At 43.7% G+C, this 24,491-nt stretch overlaps 1 protein-coding gene across 2 annotated transcripts in view; it reads left to right on the top strand.

Moving 5' to 3' along the window:
- The first annotated feature begins 6,319 nt into the window (after positions 1–6,319).
- Positions 6,320–24,491, top strand: part of mark1.L (MAP/microtubule affinity-regulating kinase 1 L homeolog) — a 97,692-nt gene continuing 79,520 nt past the window's right edge. The window contains exon 1 of one of the 2 annotated variants that reach the window (XM_018262618.2): positions 6,320–6,754. In XM_018262618.2, the coding sequence (XP_018118107.1) occupies positions 6,704–6,754 (51 nt within the window). In that variant the 5' untranslated portion in view covers positions 6,320–6,703. The remainder of the gene's footprint in view (positions 6,755–24,491) is intronic. The other variant, XM_018262619.2, reaches the window with a different exon arrangement.

A 24,491-nucleotide genomic window follows, 5' to 3' on the forward strand; every position in this document is an offset into this window, starting at 1 on the left:
ATCTCACCAGGACTTCTCCCATTGACTTATATACAACCCCATATGTGTTATTTTTATCCTTAAAAGGGGTTGTTCGCTAACTTTTAGTATGACGTATGAGGGTAATATTCTGAGACACTTTGCAATTGGTTTTATTTTTTATTATTTGTGGTTTTTGAGATATTTAGCAGCTCTCCAGTCTGCAATTTCTGCAATTTGGTTGCTAGGGTCCAAATTACCCTGGCAACCATGCACTGATTTGAATAAAAGACTGGAATATGAATAGGAGAAGCCTGAATAGCAAGATGAGTAAGAAAAAGTAGCAATAACTATAAATTTGTAGCCTCACAGAGCATTTGTTGTTAGGTGGGGTCAGTGGAACGCTGTAAAGAATCAGAAGTCAAATAATAATAAAATAATGATAAAAACTATAAAGAATAAATAATGAAGACCAATTGAAAAGTTGCTCAGAAATGGCCATTCTATAACATATTAAACGTTAACTTAAAGGAGAACTACAGAACTAACACACACTAAAGAATGCCTGTGCCCTGGTCAATCAAGATGATTCTGCCATAGGAAATATAATCAATAGGGATCTATTTATATAAACAACTGTTGGCTCCTACAGTGACTATTAGACTCAGCTGTTTTTGGCTATTGCCGCTGTCAGTCATCGGTCATTCAGCTTTTTCTATTTCCCGCTGTAATTGTCTTCCCAATAATCAGTCACTAGGGGGCATTACTGGGATGGCAGCTGCTTAGTTCACCCCTCGCCTGGGGATCTTAGGACTGGAGCTGTGAATCTGTCCAGATCTGTCTCTGCAAATATGCATCCTTTCAGCAGAAGCGAAGTCACGTCCTGATACATCCATGACATTACCATATTATAAACCAGTTGCAATTTAATTCACGGATCTCGTTTGCTCTGTGGCAAATAACACTAGTATAGGGGTATGGGGGATTGGGATATTATCTCCTGATGGCAGTTATTTCTTAATAAAGACTTAGCGATTTCAAAGTTTAATATGTCTTTGTAAAAAAAAAGTTATGTTACTGGTCCTTTAATAAAGAATAGGCTAGAAATTAAGCACATTATGAGGGTTATTTACTAAACTCCGAATTTATCTCATTATTTTATTGAAAAAAACAAGTCCAAACTCCCATGCCTGATTCAAACTTATATATTAATTAAAAGACTGATCGGGGAAAAAACAGATAAAATCGAGCGAAAACCTGATGAGTTTTCCCCCCGAAACACTAGATTTATTTGTTTTTTTTTTTTTGCTCGAAAACCCCAATTTTTTCAGATTATCAGGCTAAACCAGCGCAAACCATGATACCTTCAAATTGAGATAGGTGCCTCTCCCATTGACTTATACAGGACCTCGACAGGTCTGAGATGGCAGATTTTTGGATTCAAGCTTTCTGCAACTTAAGGGTATAATAAACCTTGAAAAATCTGAGGGTTTTTTTTTCCACTAAAAATTCAATTTTTGACCCAAAAAGCCACGACCAGATAAATTCGAGGTTTAGTAAATAACCCGATATGTATTGGGGTTCTGTATGAGTCCAAGGCAACCACAGCCCTTTAGCAGTAAAGATCTGTGTCTCCAAAGATGCCCCAGTAGCTCCCCATCTTCTTTTCTGCTGATTCACTGCACATGCTCTGTGCTGCTGTCACTTAGAATAGAATGTCACAATGGAAGGCTTAGTAATTAATTTAAATTGGATTATATAGCAGCTCAGTGCACTTTGCATCAAAATTTAACAATCAACCCTGTAGCATCAGATGAACAGATGAACTTCACTTTCTGCTTGATGATTTCCAACACCCCCTAAGCTTAGCTTCCCAACAGCAATCCAGAGCACACAGAGCATGTGCAGTGCCGCTGACAATCCCAACAAAATAATAAAAAGGCCCGAATCCTTACAATTATAGAGATTCTGAAACAGAATCAGTACAGGTATGGGAACCGTTATCCGAAAACCCGTTATCCAGAAAGCTCCGAATTAAGCAAAGGCAAGTAAATTTTTAAAAATGATTTCCTTTTTTTCTGTAATAATAAAACAGTAGCTTGTACTTGATCCCAACTAAGATGTAGTTAATCCTTATTGGAGGAAAACCAGCCTATTTGGTTTATTTAATGTTTACATGATTTTCAAGCAGATAAGGTATTAAGATCCAAATTACGGAAAGATCTGTTATCCGGAAAACCTCAGGGTCCTGACCATTCTGGATAACAGGTCCCATTCCTGTATATAAAATATAGAATTTCTACCCATATCTGTTAATTCGTTCATGTTGACAAATAAAAGCCCATGTTAAATCTGCTGCTACTTTTTGCATGGCAGAATTTCTTTCCCATCTTAGTTTGCCCCATTGGCTTCAATGAGTTAAAGTGGCCAAACACACACATATGGTGGCCCACAGGTGCCCAGACACTTGACAGTTAAATTGAGCAGTGGATATTGTACCTGGAGCCTCTGGGATTGGTTCGTGTGCAGTACTGCAGGTCCTTCTGTGCATGAGCCAATTGAGAGCTGAGGCCCTAGGTCCTGGTCAGACAGCATGCTCCAACCTGTGGGAGGCATAACCCAAAAGTGACATAATTATACCACAAAATTATCATCACCCTTGAAGGTGGACCAGCCTAAAAAAAAAATAAAAAAAATTCACAAAAAAAGGGTTATCCCACATCTGAAATAGGACAAGTGTTCTCCCCCCCCCCCCGAAAAAAAAATGCCAAAAGGGGAAAAAACTGAGCTGGGGGGGAGGGAAATAAATATAAATTAAAGGGGTTATTCACCTTTGAGTTAATTTTTAGAATGTTGTAGGGAGTGATATTCTGAGACAATTTGCATTTGGTTTCATTTTTTATTATTCGTGGTTTTTGAGTTATTTAGCTTTTATTTCAGCAGCTCTGCAGTTTGCAATTTCAGCAGTCTGGTTGCCAGTGTCAGATTTAAGGTGGCCGTACACGGGCCGATAAAAGCTGCCGACAGACCGTGTTGGCAGCTTATTGGCCCGTGTATGGGGCCCCCCGACGGGCTTCACCGATCGAGATCTGGCCGAAAGTCGGCCAGATCTCGATCGGATGGGACAGAAAATCCTGTCGGATCGCAGCCGCATCTATTCGTTGATGCGGTCCCGTGATCCGACCGCCCGTTTGGGCATCATTAGGATCCGATCGTTGGGCCCTAGGGCCCACGATCGGATCAGCCCGATATTGCTCACCTCAAGGTGGGCATATCGGAGGGAGATCCACTCGTTTGGCGACATCGCCAAACGAGTGGATCTCTCCATGTATGGCCACATACATAAGACACCCGGGGCCCACCCAAAAACCTTAGACCAGGGGCCCACGCTGAGTACTATTATTCTTCCTCTCCTCACTCAACCTCTTCTAGTCTCTTTTCTTTAGGCACTATAATCTATTATTCCATCTATTTAGCCTCTTTGTTCTCATACAAATAGGGAATTGTCTTGAAATAGGCCAAATGTTTAGGAGCACCTGGGCCCACCGGGAGTTTTCCTGGTATCCCGGTGGGCCAGTCCAACACTGCTGGTTGCTAGGTTCCAAATTACCCTAGCAACCATGAACTGATTTGAATAAGAGACAGGAATATTAATAGGAGAGGCCTCTACACAAAGAAAAGTAATAAAAAGTAACAATAATAATACATTTGTAGCATTTGTTTTCTAGATGGGGACAGTGACCCCCATTTGAAAGCTGGAAAGAGTCAGAAGTAAAAGGCAAATTATGCAAAATCAATAAAAAAAATAAAGATTGAAAAGTTGCTTAGAATTGGTAATATTTTAACACATTAAAAGTTAACTTAAAGGTGAACCGTCCCTTTAAAATAAGTGACTGTGCCACCCCTTCCACTTTAGAATAATAGCTTTTTACAGAAGCCAATAGGAATGTGTGTTTCAGCAAATACAAAGCTACTATATGACAATTTCTCTTCATTGCGCAATGTTTGGATGGAGCGGGGGGGGGGGTGGACCAGAGCCAGGGGGCGGGGCAAAAACGGCATGGGGAGAACAACACAGAGCCAAGGCGAGAGCCAGAAACTCAGCTCTTGTATTAAAGGGATGGTTCACCTTTACGTTAACTTTTAGTATGATATAGAATGGCCAATTCTAAGCAACTTTTCAATTGGTCCTTGTTTTTTCCTGATTTGGCTTCTTCTTCTGACTCTTTCCCGCTTTCAAATGGGGGTCACTGACCCCATCTCAAGCAAATGCTCTGTAAGGCTACAAATGTATTGTTATTGTTGCCCTCTCTGACATTGGGAATCCTGCCCCAGACGTAGCAAAGGAGTGGCGTGCTCATAGGCTGGGGGGCAATACTGTGTCTATTTAGGCAACAGGAGGTCTGGAGATGGTACATTTGTTTGCAGGGGTTTTCATGGGTATATGAGCAGACTCTAAGGGTCAGGGCACACGGGCAGATTTGGGGAGATAAGTTGCCCGGCAACAAATCTCCTCTTCTTCGGGGAGTCTACTCTCCCGGAACTGCCTCCCCGCCAGTTAAAATGAAAATCGCCGGCGGGATGGCAATTAGTTTTCATTTTAGCTGGCGGGAAGGCAGGGGAGGCAGATTGGGGAGATTAGTCGCCCCGAGGAAGAGGAGATTTGTTGCCGGGCGACTAATCTCCCCCTGAATCTGCCTGCAGAGACACACGCTGCTATTTCGGGAGATTAGTCGCCTGGCGACAAATCACTTCTTCTTTTGGGCAACTAATTTCCCCGAAAAGCCTTCCCACCAGCTCGAATCTAAATTGTCGGAGGGATGGCACTCAGATCACTTCAGCTTTCCGAAGTCGCCCCGAAGTTTCCTTGTAAGGGCAACTTCGGAGAACTAAGTGTTTCGAGTGCCAGCCCAACAGAAATTTTCATTTTAGCTGGCGGGAAGGCATTTCGGGGAGATTAGTCGCCCCAAAGAAGAGATTTGTTATGGGCGACTAATCTCCCTGAATCTGCCTGTGTGTTCTGACCCTAAGGACAGAGACACGCTGCTATTTCGGGAGATTAGTCGCATGGCGACAAATCGCTTCTTCTTTTGGGCGACTAATTTCCCCCGAAAAGCCTTCCCGCCGGCTAGAATCTAAATCGCCGGCGGGATGGCACTTGGATCACTTCCGAAGTCGCCCCGAAGTTTCCTTGTGAGGTAATTTTGGAAAACAAAGCACCCCGAGTACCATCCCGACGGCAATTTTCATTTTAGCTGGCGGGAAGTTCAGGGAGATCAGTCGTCCCGAGTGCCATCCCACCAGCGGTTTTCATTCATTGTCGATGGGCGACTAATCTCCTAAAATAGCATTGGGTGTCTCTGCCCTAAAAGGTACAAAAAGAATATAAATGTGCCGATTACATCTTATTTCCCACACACAGAGGCACCTAATGGAGTACTGGAAGGTGGTGGGAGTTGTAATCACTTAAAGGGGTGGTTCACCTTTAAGGTAACTTTTAGTATGTTATAGAATCGATTCTATGCAACTTTCCAATTAGGCTTCATTATTTATTTTTTTATCGTTTTATAATTATTTGCCTTTTTCTTCTGACTCTTTGCAGCTTTCAAATGGGCGTCGCTGAGCCCTTCTAAAAAACAAATGCTCTGTAAGGCTACAAATGTATTGTTGTTGCTATTTTTTATTACTTATCTTTATAATCAGGCCCACTCCGATTCATATCCCAGTCTTTTATTCAAATCCATGCACGGTTGCTAGGGGAATGTGGACCCTAGCTACCAGATTGCCTAAGATGCAAATTGAAGAGCTGCTGAATAAAAAGCTAAATAACTCTAACCAATAAAAACCAATTGCAAATGGTCTCAGAATATCGCTCTCTTCATCATACTAAAAGGTATCTCAAAGGTGAACAACCCCTTTAATGGCTGAAGGGTTACAGACTGAACATGTCACATTTATGTTATTCCCCTCCATAAAACATAGGTCCCAGTCTCTTTGCACTGCCATGGCCCCCCTTTCTTTAACTCTGGCCCTGGATGAGAAACAGAAAAAGGTGGAGTCCCCTGTATCAGAGTGGCTGCCATTATTCCCTGAGATAAGCCAAGAACAGGCTGTGATTGGTCAGTTATTATTATCCCTCAGAAAGGGGAGACATTACAATACTGTACTGTGAGCTCTAATAATACAACTCCCAGCTCATCCCCCCCCCAGTCATTAAATCCATGCATCCAGTAGGAATACTTAACTACAACTCCCAGCATCCCGTGTCAGCAGCCGCCTCCTCTTCCGCCCCCTCCCCGACACTGTGTCAGTTGATCCCACCCATTCCCTGAGATGATCCCAGTGGAAGCAGCAGCAGCAGTGAGTTCCCGGCCGGCCTGAGGGGGGCAGTAGCAGGAGGAAGGGCTCAGGGCTGACAGAGTCTGAGAGAAACCTGCTCCCACCATCTCTCTTCACTGGATTTACTGACTGGGCAGCACCTGCGGCCGGGAATGAGCCAAAAGGAGGCCCGGGGGTCCCTCAATGCCCCGCTGTGCTGAGGCGGAGTAGAAAGAAGGATGCTGCGTCTGTCGCACTAACATGCAGGCTGAGGGGCGCCCCGTGTGACAATCCCTGTCATTCCCATCATCTCTCGCACTCGGTTATCGCTGTAACTGCACTGAAGCCGCGGCGGGGGGAGAGGCCGGAAGGAAAGCCCGGGCAGGAGGGACTCGTCTCTCTTTCTGTATCTCAGGAGCCGAACAAGATGTCGGCCAGGACGCCACTGCCAACAGTCAACGAGCGGGACACGGAGAATGTGAGTAACCCCCCACAGGGGGTCACTTGGTACAGCCTAGTAGATATGTTAGTGGTCCGGCGGGCCAGAACATTGCATGGGGGAGGGGGGGCACTTGGTACATCCTAAAAAAAAATCCAAAGGGGTCAGGCGGGCCAGACCACTGTGAGGGAAAGGTGGAATGTTCGCTACCCCTCAAATTGTGTGCCGGCTACTTTGGTACAGCCCTGCAGCTCGCTATGAGCTAGAGAGGGAAAAGCAATGAGAGGGAACGCAAAGCTGCATATGGGGGGGTTGCGGTGTTTGATTAACCCATTCGGTGCCGGGTGAGTGACCGTGGCTGGCAGCTCTCTGTAAACTCGACCCCCCTCTTTCTATCCTGATGTGTGGTACATGCAAGGGATTGTGTTATGGGCATTGGCCCTCGGCATCACATCATGTGGTGGATTCCAGGGGCCCACTCGTGTGATTGCTGGAGAGCTACAGGTTGTGCATCTATTGTATCTGTCACAGGCCTGTATGAGCGCCAGTGATTGGCTCCTGGGAGGAAAGGGCCACATGACTCCCAGCGTGGGGTAGGTAGCCTCACTCAGTCATTTCACAGTGGCCTTGCACATATCTTCTTTTGTCTCTCACCATTTGTCTCGTGCCCTGCTGTCCTTCGTTGTGTGACAGTTTACAGGGAATATTGGGGTTTCCTGCCACTCCCGCCAGGTCAGAACTGGGCAATCCCATTGTTAGAAGGTTCAGTTTAGTGATCAATGTAGTTGCGCGGCTACTTGGAAACCTGCACGGTCAGAGGCATGGATTTGAGTTGCTTAGCAAAAAAGCCTTGCAGTTTGTGCATTACAGACAGGGGGTGGCGGCCCTAAATGCGTTGGAGTCACAGCTACAGTTGCCACCTGTTCGGTAAAAATGATGGTTGATCCCAATGTTATTAATAGGGAAAAAAGATAAATATATAGGAAGGCCGGTATTTTTTTTTTTTTTCAGAAAAGGTGGCAACCCTTGTCATAGCAAAGCCACCCCTGGTCTGACCCAAACTGTCAGAGAGACGGTGCCACCCCCACTCCGTATGAAGTCAGAGTGCAACTGAATATTCTGTATGGATTTAGGGATCATTGTATGAACACTGCCTTATACACCCAAAGTGATGCCTTCTGAAATCACGAGTGATTTGCTTGTCTCGTGCCATACACTCAGCACTGCCTAAATCCCAAAAATGAGAGTTTTAAATCTCCCATTAAGCATCATGGGTGGAAGCAAGCAAATCATTCCTTTGTTTGTTTGGCCAACTATGCACCCAGAACCGCTGGTTTTATAGCACAGATACAGCCCAATGGTTCAGAGCCATATATCCCAACTTGCAGACAGTCGCTTTCCATCTTGTTAGATCTCATCAGTGCAAGATATTGGAACATGGCTTCTGAGTTGGGAGGAATCGGAGAGTAGCGAAATAGAAAACCAAACCTGGTAAGGTTGAGAATTAAAACTCTCAAGATTGGGATTTAAGCAGTATGACATGAGACAAGTAAATACCCTCTGATTTCAGAAGGCTTCACTTTGCATTTAATTGCTTGTGAAGGGCTTTTTGGCTCCTTTTAGCCCATCTCACCCTAACCAGGTTCGGTTTTCTATTTATATATCCAAAGGGAGAGAAATAAGCTTCCAACTATGGGTGCTCAGTCTGCATCAGTCCATCCAGGGTTTCTGGGAGTTGTAGTGCAGCATTTCCTAGTAAAGCATGCAATGCCCAAGCCCATTACATCCTGAGGGATAAGGACAAAAGCCCTGTTTGTTTTCTTCCATCCCTTGTGTAGGTGGCACTGGGCCTCTTTACCGTTCTCTTTAACTCCGCACACCATTTACCCGTGTGGTCCATATAATGTAGGGATGTACCGAATCCACTATTTTGGATTCGGCCGAACCCCCGAATCCTTCACGAAAGATTCAGCCGAATACCGAACCGGATCCTAATTTGCAGATTGGTGATGGGAAGGGGAAAACATTTTTTACTTTCTTGTTTTGTGACAAAAAGTCACACGATTTACCTCTCCACCCCTAATTTGCATATGCAAATTAGGATTCAGATTCGGTTCAGCCGGCCAGACGGATTCGGCCGAACCCTTCTGAAAAAGGCAGAATCCTTGCCGAATCCCGAACTGAATCCTGGATTCGGTGCATCCCTAATATAATGCAACATCATTTCTGCACGTCGGTGGCTACAAATGTTCAGCGCCCTGCGTTTACCATTCCAGAACCGCAGCTGCTTTGTGCCTGACGTTAAAGGGCAAATTAACCATTTCCCTGCAAGTCTGAGTGAGAAAAGCACGTTCTGTCATTCTGCTCTCACCTTGCCAGTTCCAATAGAAGGATCACGTTTGGCAGAGGAAGGAAACTCTCTAATCTGCTCCCCTGGGAATGCCATTGAGCTGTAATTAAACTCTTCCTACCCACACCGTTATTTTTAATTAACCCATTTGATGCAATGGAAGGAGGATGATGACGATGGGCCCGAGGTGGAGGAATGTTGCTATTTAAATGCTCCAAATTGTAATTGTTTTGCTACCTACCTTTGTGCAGTTTGGTTTAGATTAGGGGGAAGTTGCCGTCTGGGTAGAGTCCAACCATTTAACCCATTCATATCTAACCTGATCCTCTTAACTATCATTGTATTTAGGATAAATTGACCTGATGGTATATCACATTCATAAAAGGGGTGTTGGGGTGCTTCGCTCTAATCATTGCTACCCTGCAGGATGGTTGGATCTGGACACTGGCAGATATTGGGTCCTATTAGGACCTAACTGTGGAGCATTTGCACCCATGGGATTTGCTGTGCTCTACATCTTGCTGTTGGTAAGTAATCCTGCCTAATGGGGATGCAAGGGGCGTTTTGACCGGGTGGAAGCAGCAGGGGTCAAAAAGCTTCTGTCGCCAGTTCCCACCCCTTAGGACCCATCCACTGGTATCTCCTGCACCCCAGCTGGTGCTCCCTAGCTTGTACTGGAGTCCTGCGTGTGACTACTCAGCCTGATCCTGGGCTGCTTTCTCTCTTTGCCTCTCCCCCAGGCTGGCTTCCTGCAGGGGGTTAACTTCCCCTTTATACCCAGGCAGGGTACTCATAGACTGCATGCACAGTCAGGGTATAAAGAATTTTCTTCCTGAAAAATCCTAGCCTATGAGTAAGTGCCCAAACTGGCACGAAACGCGTTAGGCCAATACCTCTTTTGTCCTAATAAATGGCTTTGCATTTTTTTTTATACATTTTTCTCTTTCACCTTCTTGGGGAAAAAATCCACCTTAAACTTTTATTTTCTCCCTAAAACCCAACCATAGTGTGGATATTCTGTGGGTACCCGACCCAATGCTGGACTCTTCCTTGTGCATCTGCATAAAGTGTAATCTAGGGACCCTCAAGTTCTGCCACAAGCATTCTGAGGTAGATCACTTAGGGCAATGGGGCGCTTTTCCACCCTGCCTTGCACCCTATAGTCTCATGTGAGCATTTCCTTGTTTCCCATAGATTAAGCCTAAGTGCAATGGCACACAGCAAGATTTTGTGACTTTCACTGGCTTAGGAGGACAAAAGCGCCATTCACCTCTACAGTAGTTCCAGTAGCTTATAGATACTTTCATGTGAAAACATGTTTTTTCAAAAGCATCAGTTAATAGTATAGCTCCAGCAGACTTCTGCACTGAAATCCATATACCTGTATTTCATTTTGAAATCTGACATGGGGTAGACATATTGTCAGTTTCCCAGGTTCCCCCAGTCATATGACTTGTGCTTTGATGAACTTCATTCACTCTTTACTGCTTCACTTCAAGTTAGTGATATAATCCCCCCCCATCAGCCTATCTGCAGAACAATGGGAAGGTAACCAGATAACAGCCGCCTGGTAGAACAGCACTCAGTTGTAAAATCCAGATCCCACTGCGACACATTCAGTTACAGTGAGTAGGAGAAACGACAGCCTGCCAGAAAGCAGTTCCATCCTAAAGTGCTAGCTCTTTCTGAAAGCACATGACCAGGCAAAGTGACCTGAGATGCACCTACACACCAATATTACAACTAAAAAAAATACACTTGTTGGATTAGAAATGACATTTTATATGGTAGAGTGAATTATTTTAGAAATAAAAACTACATCATAAAAATCATGACACAATCCCTTTAATGTGGGAGTTGCAGTTGAACTGATCTGTACATGGCGCAGGCCATAAGTCAATGTACAACCTTATACATTGGAAATGTTCTTGATATCCAGAGCTGTGACTTACACCGCAGTGCTGCCATACAGTCGGAGGGAGTCATACATTATATTGTCCCACCTAATGGCATTCCGATGAATACAGGCCCCGTTTGTTGATGCTTTTTCGCTTATGCTTCTTAAGATCTGGTTTAGTCTGTAGGGCGGTGCTTTATTTGTCTTTATATTCTTCATTGGCATTACTGTCACAAGCATGCGGTTCTGTGTGTGTGTGTATATGTATGTAATGCATCTGTTTATATAAATGCAACACCATAAGGCTGATTGCATTTGTCAACAAAGCCTTTGTTGCATTGTCCCCAGATAAATCCGCCCGAGCCAGTGGAATTTTCCCATTCACAGCATGGCCGAGGAGAAAGGCAGCCGACAGCTATGAATAATGATGGGGAGGTTTCTATTAACCTGAGTGGTAGAACGCCTCTCACCCCCCCCCCCGTTAACAAGCTGGCACGGTAGCCAACGCATGTTGTTGCCAGGGTGAGGGGCATTTGCAGATATCCACATGTTCTTCTTTGTTTATGATTCATGGGGAAATGACGTCACTTTGGATCCTACGCTCTGTTTATCTGCTTGAATCCACTTGACCCATTCGGAACCGGGGAGATGTTACCCTGCGCTGTATCATTATCCCACTGCGGTTAAACAGCAGTCTTCCATGTGTTTGATACAATCTGGGATTTGGAGGGGATCCAGTAAGGGAGGGGGGAGCTTTAGGGATAGAGATGGATGATCTATTTTGCTTGCTTTCTTCAAAGCATCATGCTGCTGTTCTGACCCATGAAAGTCATGGTCTGCTAGAGAGTTTGCACTCTTCTGCAGTCGGGTCTGGCTCCTGCACATGTGCATATACGCGCACTGCCCATAATATGTATATTTGTGTGTTCGTTCTCAGTGTTAGTGTACAAAATTGAAGAAGGAAAAGGAACTCCAGCAGAATTACTGCAAATAAACTTTAATTGCGAGTGGTGGCAAACACGACATGTTTCGGGTACTATACTCTTTATTAATCACTTGATAAAGGGTATTGTATCTGAAACATGTCGTGTTTGCCACCACTCGCAATTTAAGTTTATTTCCAGTAATTCTGCTGGAGTTCCTTTTTCTTATTAAATTTTGGATCGCATGTAGCAGTTGCAGCACAGAGCAACCGTAATGGAATTGGACACAATTCGTTTGAAATTTGTACTGACCACCATCTCCCTCTTCTATTTACTGTACAGCAGCCCTATGTATTAAGGAAAGTTCCTAGAATTCCCATGCTCACTAACCCTGGTCTCACCCACTGAGCTAGTGCAGCTGAAGCCGAATCGTGCTAAACCCCCCCCCCCAGAATTCTGCTGAAAAAGGCCGAATCCTTTTCCGAATCCTGCTGAAAAAGGCCGAATCCTGCTGAAAAAGGCCGAATCCTGCTGAAAAAGGCCGAATCCTGCTGAAAAAGGCCGAATCCTGCTGAAAAAGGCCGAATCCTACTGAAAAAGGCCGAATCCTGCTGAAAAAGGCCGAATCCTGCTGAAAAAGGCTGAATCCTGCTGAAAAAACCCGAATCCTGCTGAAAATGGCTGAATTATGGCCAAATACTGAACTGAATCCTGGATTCGGTGCATCTCTAGTTAGTTGAGACAGTTGCAGGTGGATGTGTTTTGCCAGCAGCTAAGACTTGTTGGTTGACAAGCACCAACTTCCCGATCGGGGTCTGAAAGTTTGCCCAAGGGTAGGACTACACAGGCGTTTTCTGTGCGATCCGACGCGCTGCGCAAAAACGCAGGCGTCAAGTCGGATGCGACGGAAGTAAGACAAGATATACAAATGACACCATCCGACAATGCATTCACTTACCTTATTTCCGTCGCATGTGATTTGACGCCTGCGATTTTGCGCAGTGCGTCGGATCACACAGAAAACACATGACCAGTATGTGGTTCTTGATGATTTGGATGCTGGAGGTCACTAGACTTAGTACAAACTTTGCACGTGATATTTCCGCCCCACCCTAGTCTATAAGCACATTGTGCAGGACTGGTGCCTGGAAGCTTCCCTGGGATGAGTACAGTGAGTGCCTCTCCTTGTTGCTTAACTAAGGTAGTCCCATGGGAGGAGGACTGCATTGTAATTCTTGCGTGTTGGGTTTTTCTAACCTGCCTGATAGATTTCTGCCAGGTTTAAAGGTCAGCTGTCCACTTTGTCTTGATGGCCTTTTATTGGCCCAGGTATGGCCAGCTTAGGCTACACCTGCATTGGAAATAATTGGTGACATTTAGGCTAGGGTTAGAAGTGGCCGGAATCAGCCTGCCGAAACCACAGGCTGGTGTCGGCCCCTCGCTGCAAGCAGTATCCCTTCTTTCACATCCGGTGCGCTTATGTCGGCTTTGGATTTTGGCAGAGAAACGCAAAGCTTTGCCGTGGGTTGCTAGACCCAAGTACATTTTTATCTTGCTGACTTGTTAAACCAGACTTAATGTGGCCATAGACGTAACAATTACGATCTTTCTTGGAAAAGATCTTTCCAAGAAAGATCGTTCCTTTCAATACACAAGTGTAGAGCTGAATCGTCAGATATTCAGGTAGATATACAGGTAGAAACAATAGAATTCTACCTGTATCTGATGATTCAGCACTAACAATGGTCGATGTTTGGGTGCCTTCAAAGGCGCCCAATCAAAATTTTTCATCCTGACATACCGACGAGCCGACCAATATCCATGTCTTTTCCCACCATACACGCACCTAATATCGTACAAAAATTAGTTTCGTACGATTTTATCTGTGCGTCTATGGCCACCTCTTAGAAGTCTCAACTTCGAAATGATCGACTATTTCAAGGCTCTGTTTATTTGACTGATCTCATAATTTCAGGCTCCATATATTTGTCTCACGTCACCACGGTGTCAGCAGTAGATGTCCCTGTATTGGTTCCATGCCACAGAAGTTTGTCAAAGGCTATAGTTTACTAGTACGTAGTTGAACTTTACTAGGAATCTACCAGTAGTGTTGTCAGGGATAGAAAGGGAGTTTGCACAGCTTGCTAGATAGACTTTAAAAGTCTTGTATTAAGAAATAAAATGTAAGTGTATCTTAAGGATTAGGTTAAAAAGGTAATCAGTCTTCCTTTAATAGCAGTTACCTTTAAGCGGCAGGTCTTTAGTTGCCCCTGAACTACAAATCTCACAGCCAAGGAATAAAGGAAAAGAATGGCCTGAGTTTATCCAGTTGGAAGTTGTGTTTGTGTTACACCAAAGCAGGCAACAATGAGGCATTTGTAGTATACAAAGCTGAAGCTCCCTTTCCCCCCATTCCCATTTATTATGTCTGCCAATAATCCGTTTCATGTAAGATTATCAGTCACTTGTGCTTGTGAAAACTGCCTGGGCCTTTTCTTCCCTTCTCAGAGCCCCTATTAATGAATGGGACAAGCTTGCTTCCCCCACTGTTAGACAGTGGTTTCTTCTCTAATTTGCCATTTCGAAAACTTTGGCAAAATCCTAAACCGGCACCCTGTATATGGAATACTCCGGGATGGAACTAGTCACCTCTACGGCCCTGGTTTATCCTGCCCAATTATATACAGTGGGCCTTCAATTTTACATCCCCTGATTTTAAGTTTTCCCTCATTTTACATTGTTGTTTTGTGGTCCCACCTATATATTATACATAATACATTTCCCTGATTCTACATTTTCCTGGATTTTACAACCATTTGTTTTGTATCTTCAAACCGCAAAACCACTTCTTTTTTTTTTATTGAAAACATTTTGCTAATCTCTGCTAAATGTAGACTTTGGGTAGGGCCAGACAATACGGATCTCGGCCTGTGGAGAAACGGAGGCTCCACTGAGCAGATTCTTGGCCTTCAGGCCGAGATCCTCATCACTTGGCAATAACCATAGATAGTCGGTGGCCATAGATGTGACAATTATGTTAAAGATATTTCCAGGAAAGATCGTTCTGTTCAAAACACGCGTGTAGAGCTGAATCGTCTGATATTCAGGTAAGACGATAGAATTCTACTGTATCTGGCGATTCAGCACTAACAATGGTCGGTGTTTGGATGCCTATCAAAATTTTCTGGCCCGCCCAATCGACGAGCCGACCGATATCCATGTCTTCTGCCTATTACGATCATCTCCCACCATACACTCAACGAATATCAATATTATCAGCGCGTCTATGGCCATCTTAACCCAACGCATAAGTGACCCTATCAGATCTCGAGCATTGAGGGCGATGCCTGTAACCTACTGACCTTGCTGGGGATAATAAGCTGTCAGCGCAACAGCACTTGTGTCATTACAGCACCAAACAGGCATTCACCATAGGCAACTCCCTGGGTGGTCTTGTAGTCTGTAAGCGCTACCATGCTGGCATGTGTGTTCATTCCCCTGTATTATGCAAAATTCAGCAGGAACAGCTGCATACATTTGCTCATACCCTGAACAGAGCGAGAACGCAAAACAATGCTAGCTTGGGTATTGCCCTGTACTAAGCACAGTTTTTGAACAGCAGACCCCAAAGTTTTCTCATAGACTGTACAGAGTGATCTAAAACTCTTCCAGCCTAAGGATTCCTCTGTAGTAAGCACAATTCAGCAGGAACCGCCCACCTATGTTTTGTTGATAGCCTGTACAGAAAGATTTCACTATGATATTCCAGCAAAGGTATTTCCATATACTAAGCACAATTCGGTAGGAACAATCCTAGGCTGACACAATGTTATATCACTCTATGCAGGCTAAGCATTCTTATGTACACCATAGGTATTACCCCTATACTACACAATTCAGCAGGAATAGCCCCTTATGTTTGTTCATAGTCTGTACAGAGAGATGCCATAAAACGGTGCCAGCGTCTGTGTTTCCCTTTACTATGTACATTTCTGCAGGAATAGTCCTGTAAGTTGGCTCACATCCCATACAGAGGGAAATAAACTGCTGCCATAGCAACTCCCCTGTACTAAGTATAATTCAGCAGGAAAAGCCGTCTACGTTTGCTCATAGTCTGTACAGAGATATACCATAAAACTATGGCAGCATAGGTATTCCCCTGTACTAAGCACAATTCAGCAGGAACAGTCCCTAAGTTTGCTCATAGTCTGTACAGACAGATACCATAAAACTATGACAGCATAGGTATTCCCCTGTACTAAGCAGAATTCAGCAGGAACAGTCCCCTAAGTTTGCTCATAGTCTGTACAGAGAGATACCATAAAACTATGGCAGCATAGGTATTCCCCTGTACTAAGCACAATTCAGCAGGAACAGTCCCTAAGTTTGCTCATAGTCTGTACAGACAGATACCATAAAACTATGACAGCATAGGTATTCCCCTGTACTAAGCAGAATTCAGCAGGAACAGTCCCCTAAGTTTGCTCATAGTCTGTACAGAGAGATACCATAAAACTATGGCAGCATAGGTATTCCCCTGTACTAAGCACAATTCAGCAGGAACAGTCCCTAAGTTTGCTCATAGTCTGTACAGACAGATACCATAAAACTATGGCAGCATAGGTATTCCCCTGTACTAAGCAGAATTCAGCAGGAACAGTCCCCTAAGTTTGCTCATAGTCTGTACAGAGAGATACCATAAAACTATGGCAGCATAGGTATTTCCCTGTTTGCTCATAGTCTGTACAGAGTGTCGGCATACAAAGTGGTGCAGTGGAGGCTAGTGACTTAAAATGGGAACATGTATGTATGTGGTCAGAGCAAATTTAGAACAAGCGATAGAGGTCGATGTATCAGAGTAGGACTGTACTGAGTTTAGCATTAGACTCTGACTCAGCATTAGATAAAAAGAGCTAGTAGGGGATGCTGGGAGTTGTAGGATATCCTTGCACACCAAGGTGCCAAGTCTCAGTGAGTCACAGCCCCCGGCTTTTCTGGATTTCCTTTGATGTTCTGTGGATGGGACCTGCTCTATAGATTTCTCATACACTTCAAATGAGTGCCCCAGAATATCAGTAGGGTCCTATATGGACCAATGGGCAGCTATCATCAACCCTTGTATAGGTAGCTTATAGCCAAATAACACATAGATTTGCTGGGGGATAGTAACCCTACCGCAGACTTAAAGGCATTGTTGACCTTTCAGTTAACTTTTAGCTTGAAACAGTCAGAAGGCAAATAAGAATAAAAAAAAAAGAAGACCAACTGAGACTAGAGATGCACCGAATCCACTATTTGGGATTTGGCCGAATCATTTGCGAAAGATTTCGGCGAACTGGATCCGAATCCTAATTTGCATATGCAAATTAGGGGTGGGAGGGGGAAAACTTCTTTACAAAAAGTCACGTGATTTCCCTCCCCATCCCTAATTTGCATATGCGATTTGGTTCAGCCGGGCAGAAGGATTTGGCCGAATCCTGGATTTGGTGCATCCCTAATTGAGACTTTGCTTACAATTGGAAATTCTATAACATACTAAAAGTTGAAGCACCCCTTTCCAGTGATGGAATTGCCCTTTAGGCTGAGAGAGGGATTTTCATTAAAGTGTTTATTGAACTTCTCATGAGTGGCACATTAATTATTCACATTAATTAGCTTTAATGAAATGGTGATTAAGCTCGGCAATGATTTGCACTCTTACAGGATAAATGAGCGAATGGCGTGTACCGTGTATTTATACCGTGTGTCATGTGACCGACCAGTCATTATTGGCGCTTAAAGGAGAATTCAACCGTTGTCCAAAACAACATCTGAAAATCGTTTTGGAGTATTGGTTTTCCTTCTATCTTGTCTGTGTGGGACTCTCTTTTTTCTGGTTTTAATAAACCGCGTCTGAATTGTTATTTTAGAAAGGAATGCAGCCGATGAAGTCACGTGTTTATAACCGCAGCATTATGTTCCTTAGCATTACACTGTATAATATGAATACTGTGTATTTGTACTCGCAAAACTGTTTACTTCTTTATAGGGTTACATGGTAGGCATATACCATACTGTACCCTACAGAGGAGGCAGAACCACCATATATAAAAAATGTACTGTTCTCAATGTTTCTCTTTTCAGTCTTTTTATTCCCCCCTCTTAAAGACGAAGTTGTTGGCAATATGATATGCACAGTTATATGCAGTTCAAGCAGCAACGTAGCTCTGAAATTAGCACAGGTTTTGAATGATGCTTGTTGCTATGGTAATTACCCTAGTAACTCTGCAGTGACAAACTTAAGTCTGTTAGGGGCAGGATAGTGGGATGAGAAATATAAAATAATGTTAACAAGGATAGAAATGCAGCCTTACGTTCTCCCAGCCTAGATACCAGAGTTAATGTGTTATTTCATCTTTAAATGAACTGTTGGTATGATGCAGATATTCTAAACCAATTTGCAATTGGTCTTTTTTGCCTTGTTTTTGCTTGTTCTCTGTAGCTGTCTAGTTGCTAGGGTCCAGTTCGCCCTACCTACCAGGCAGTGGTTTCATTGAAAGACTGGGAGTTAAATAGAAGAGGCCTAAATAGGAAGATGAGTAATGGGTAACCATAAAATCATATCCAACAGAATACTATTTGGGGCAACAACCCCTAACCGCAAAGTCTTTTTTTAAAGGGTGGTTCACCTTTAAGTTAACTTTTAGTATGTTACAGAGGAGCTAATTATAAACAACTTTTCAATTGGTCTTTATAGTTTTATTATTTGCCTTCTTCTGACTGACTGTTTCCAGCTTTCAAATGGGGGTCACTGACCCCATGCACCGAATCCACTATTTTGGATTCGGTCGAACCCCCGAATCCTTTGTGAAAGATTCAGCCGAATACCGAACGGAAAACAGTTTTTATTTCCTTGTTTTGTGACAAAAAGTCACTTGATTTCCCTCCCTGTCACTAATTTGCATATGCTGCTGAAAAAGGCCAAATCCTGGTCAAATCCCGAAACGAATCCTGGATTCGGTGCATTTCTAGTTATTACTCCTCTTTCTATTCAGGCCTCTCCTATTCACATTCCAGTCTCTCATTCTAATCAATGCATGGTTGCTAGGGGAATTTGGACCCCAGTTACTGAATATTAATAACTGGAGAGCTGCTGAATAAAAAGCAAAATAACTCAAAAACCGCAAATAATAAAAAAAATGGAAACCATGCAAATTGTCTGAGTATCACGCTCTACACCATAATAAAAGTACATTTAAAGGTGAAGAACCCCTTTAAGGAATGGGTCTAACAGATCCAGTGTTAAATGTATACATTTGTTTCTTTGCTGCTGAGAAATTTCTCCGCTAATGCACGTGCAAGTAGAAATCATCTCTGTGCCCTTTAAAGGAGAAGGAAAGGTTAAAAATAAGTAAGCCTTATCAGAAAGGTCCATCTAAATATACCAGTAAACCCCCAAAGTAGTGTTGCTCTGAGTCCCCTGTCAAAATAAACACTGCATTTCTTTCCTTCTATTGTGTACACATGGGCTTCTGTATCAGACTTCCTGCCTTCAGCTTAAACCTCATTGCCCTGGGCAAGAGCATGCTCAGTTTGCTCCTCTTCCCCCACCCCCCTCCCTTCTCTACTGTAATCTGAGCCCAGAGCAGGGAGAGACTCAGGCAGGAAGTGATGTCAAACCATGTTAATACTGCAGCTCCTATTCTAAACAAATAGAGAGTTTCTAGAGCTTTTTACTCAGGTATGGTAAAACATTCTACAGAATAAATATAGCATTCTAGCTTGCACTATTGCAGCTATTCTAATGTCAATAAAATGCCTCCGTAGCTTTCCTTCTCCTTTAAACATAAATACAATTAAGCAGTAGAGAATAGAAAGCAACTGCACTTGTTTTAGCATTACCATATTTAAAAAGTTTTAGTGTCTATTTAAACACACAGAGCATAACGACCACGGCTTTGGTAGTCAGGCATTCCATATATTTGGCAGGGTGTTTTTCTTTTGTTTTTCTATGGTTTGGTATCCTGACCTTAAGTGTCGAGGGCTTCCTGGAAAAGGTGTAGCGTAAACACAGAAAGTCCTTGATGAACTGGTTTGTCATATTTAAAATATCATCGCTGTAGCCCCAGGCTAGGAAAACAAAATCTGTGGTCGATAGCAGCGTGCGAGGCACGGGAATGGGCGCCGGAGGATTTGTGTGACCTGAGGCAATTGTGTGTTTGACTTGGCACCACCAGTGGGGCTGAGAGTAAGTGTGTACAATTTAGTAGACTATTTGCCTGCAATAGGGAGTCTTAGGGGCAAATTCACTAACCTCTGTAATTTCGCCAGCGACGGCTTCGCTCACACCGCAACGCCAGGCGTAGATTCGCCAGGACAATGCTAATCCATTAAAATCAGAAGTTGCGTCCAGGGCGCCGAACTCTGGCGAAGTTGCGCTATCGTTACTGCTCCAAGCGAAGCAAAGTTGTGCTAGAGTTGGCTAATTTGCATACAGCGGGAACTTAAAGTTAAAGAATGGACGTATATGTTGCAGCAAATACATTACATTACAGTCCAGGGAACCTTATTAAAAAAATAAAATAAAGTTGTTATATTGCCCTACACATGAGCCCAGTGTATAGTTTATGTGCCATATGCCCGGGTACCGCAAAAAAAATGTATCACCCTGAAAAAAGTAAGACACCAGCGTTTTTTGGGACTTGAATTTTTCAACTAGAAATTGAAGAAGCCCTATACATTCCATTGCACTTCGCCTGGACTGAGCTGGCGAAGGCAAGTCTGGCGGAACAGGTAATGTTCAGTAAAATGTGGATCTTGGTGAATTTGCGAAACTTCGCCTGGCCTAAGAGTAGCGCTAGAATCGTTCTCCTTCGCTAGTGAAGTTACTCCAAATTTTACGCCAAAATTCCGCCAGCCTTGGTCACTTCGCCCTTTAGTAAATTTGCCCCTTAAGGTGGCCATACACGGGCAGATAAAGCTGCCGATAACGGTCGTTTGGACCGATTTGACAGCTTATCTGCCCGTGTATGGGGGCTTCCGACGGGTCATCCCGATCGATATCTGGCAACGATATCGATCGGGAAGGTTGGATTTTTACCCGACCGACCCGTCTGAGCCGCTTGGCGCATCGTAATTCGATCGTTCGGCCATACGGCCGAACGCTCGAATTACCCCCGATATAGCCACGCAGTTTAGTGGCATATCGGGGAAAGATCCGCTCGTTTGGCGATGTCGCCAAACGAGCGGATCTTTAAGTCTATGGCCACCTTTAGCCTTTTCCCTAGTGGTCCTAAGATCATGGGCGTTGGCTTCTTATTTATTATGTACTTCAGTTTAAAGGATTATTGCACTGTTGAATTAACTTTTATATAGTTTGCAGTTGGTCATTTTTATTTGTCTTTTTTTGAAAAAAAAAAAAAGCAGCTCTATAGTTTGGAATTTCAACAGCGGTCTGGTTGCTAAAGTCCTCTTCACCCTAGCAACCAGGCAACAGTTTGAATGAGCAAACGGAAGGCGAATAGGAGAGGGTCTTAATAGAAGGATAAAAAGTAACCATAAGCGCAATGTTTTAGCCTCACGAGCCATCCGGCTGCTGGGGTCAGTGACTCCTTCCTCATTTGAAAGCTGGAAAAAGGCAAGTTAAGGTGGCCATAGACGTAGAGATCCGCTTGTTTGGCGATGCCGCCAAACGAGCGGATCTCTCCCTGATATGCCCACATTGAAGTGGGCGGTATCGGGCCGATCCGATCGTGGTCCCTAGGGCCCAACAATCGGATCATAATGGATTCAATACGGGCGGTCGGATTGCGAGACCGCATACATCCGACTGGCTTTTCCAAATAGCCCGATCGAGATCTGGCCAACTTTTGGCCGGGGAAGCCCATCGGATGGCCCCACACACGGGCCAATAAGCTGCCGACTCGGTGTGTCGGCAGCTTTTATCGGCCCGTATCTGGGGGCCTTAATTTAAAAGCTATAAAAATAAAGACCGAATAATTGCTAAGAGTACCTAAAAGGTAACCTCAATGCGAACACAAACAAAGGGATTCTGTCATTTTTACGGTGTCGTTTTTATTTCTAAATTACATTGTTTACACTTCAAATAATTCACTCTACAATATAAAATTTTATTCCTGAAGCAGCAAGTGTATTTTTATTTAGTTGTAATATTGGTGTGTAGGTGCATCTCAGGTCATTTTGCCTGGTCATGTGCTTTCAGAAAGAGCCAGCACTTTAGGATGGAAATGCTTTCTGGCAGGCTGTTGTTTCTCCTATTCAATGTAACTGAAAGTGTCGCAGTGGGACCTGGATTTTACTATTGAGTGCTGTTCTTAGATCTACCAGGCAACTGTTATCTTGTGTTATGGAGCTGTTATCTGGTTACCTTCCCATTGCTCTGTTGTTAGGCTGCTTGGGGGAGGGAGGGGGTGATATCACTCCAACTTGCAGTAAAGAGTGATTGTAGTATATCAGAGCACAAGTCCCCATGACGGTATCCCTTTACCTATAGGAAATCTCTGGTATTATGGAGCCCAATCCTAAACAGAATGGGGGTATACATTTTTGGGTCCTGACCCCTAGGTAAAATGTATTTGCTCAGAGAGATGTCCCAAATGCAGGTCTTTTTATAGAAGAACTCTCTGCTTTTTATGGGGCTTTTACCCAGTAATTGTCCACTGTTTTTCTCCTCCCTAGTTGATTCCAGTGATGTGCTGGCGTCTGAGTGCTGGAAGGCTGCAAGCAGCTGAGCGAGGGACGGGGCCAATACAGAGAATGTGGTTGAGGTCAAAACAGTGGGGGAACCCTGACAAATGCCTTGACTTTCCATAGGCAGTAACAGCTGCAGAGTATTTATAGATGAGCCTGCATGTAAACTAAACACAAAATTGCCCTAGAAAAACTGCTTGAACAACAGGCCTTAAAGGGGTGGTTCACAGTTAAGGAAACTTTTAGTATGTTATAGCATGGCCAGTTCTAAGCAACTTTTCAATTGGTCTTCATTATTTATATTTAGATGCTGCCAAAATTCTTATTCACTCTCTCATCATATCACATCTAGACTACTTTAACTCTTTTTAATTGGGCTTCCCCTCCAGAGACTGTCATCTCTCCAGTCCATATTGAACACTGCTGCGAGGCTCATACACCTCAGCAACCGCTCCTCCTCTGCCTCGCCATTCTGTCAATCCCTGCACTGGCTTCCGCTACCTTTCAGAATCAAAGTCAAATGAATGACCCTGACATTCAAAGCACTTCATAACTCTGCCCCACCCTTCATCTCTGAACTCATCTCTATATACTCACCCAACCGCTTACTACGCTCCTCTACCGACCTGCTACTCAACTCTTCTCTCATTACCTCCTCACATGCTCGCATTCAAGACTTTGCAAGGGCTGCACCCCTCCTCTTGAACTCTCTCCCACGGTCTGTCCGACTTTCTCCCAACCTTTCTGCTTTCAAGAAATGTCTTAAAACGCACTTCTTTCGAGAAGCCTACCCTCACTCTGCTTAACTAACAAATGCAACACCACATACAGTACCACATTTCTCACCCACTTAATTCGATCTTGCCCACTCCCACACCTTATGTATTACTCCCTTCCCTTTAGACTGTATGCTCTTTCTGCATAGGGCCTTCCTCACCTTTTGTACTGCTATTGATTGTGATGTATGTAACTCCATATGTTCTATGTATATAATTCATGTGATTTAGTTGTATAATCACATTTACTTTACAGTGCTACGCAATATGTTGGCGCTATATAAATACAGGTTAATAATAATAATAATAATAATAATAATTTTCCTCCTTCTCATGACTCTTTCCAACTTTCAAATCGGGATCACTGACCCCAGCTATCAACAAATGCTACATAAAGCTACAAATGTATTGTTATTGTTACTTTTTATTATTCATCTTTCTATTCAGGCCTCTCCTATTAATATTCCAGCCTCTTATTCAAACCCATGAGAGGTTGCTGGGTTAATTTGTACCCTAGCAACCACATTTTTGAAACTGCAAACTGGAGAGCTGCTGAATAATAAGCTAAATAACTCAAAAACCACAAATAATAAAAAATGAAAACCAATTGCAAATTGTCTCAGAATATCACTCTGTACATCAGGAATCTCCAACCTTTTTTATCCATGAGCCACATTTCAATGAAGAAAAAAAAAGTTGGAGAGCAACACAAGCATGCAAAAATTTCCTGGGGTGGCAATTATGGGTCATGATCGACTATTGGTAGCCCCTATGTGGACTAGGAGCCTACAGGAGGCTCTGTTTGACAAATGTTTTCTATGCAACAAAACCTGCCCCTAAACCAGAAATGAAAAAAGAATCTGTTTTGAGGATATTGGGAGCAACATCTAAGGGTCAGGGCACACAGGCAGATTTGGGGAGATTAGTCGCCCGGTGACAAATCTTTTCTTCTTCGGGGCGACTAATCTCCCTGAACTGCCTTCCCGCCAGCTAAAATGTAAATCGCTGGCGAGATGGCACTCGGCACAATTCGTTTTCCAAAGTCGCCCAAGTTTCCTTGTGAGGCATCTTCGGCGACTTCGGAAAACGAATCACACCGAGTGCCATCCCGCCGGCAATTAACATTTTAGCAACATGTTCC

Source organism: Xenopus laevis, chromosome 5L (assembly GCF_017654675.1).
Source record: "Xenopus laevis strain J_2021 chromosome 5L, Xenopus_laevis_v10.1, whole genome shotgun sequence".
NCBI classification, from domain to species: Eukaryota; Metazoa; Chordata; class Amphibia; order Anura; family Pipidae; genus Xenopus; species Xenopus laevis.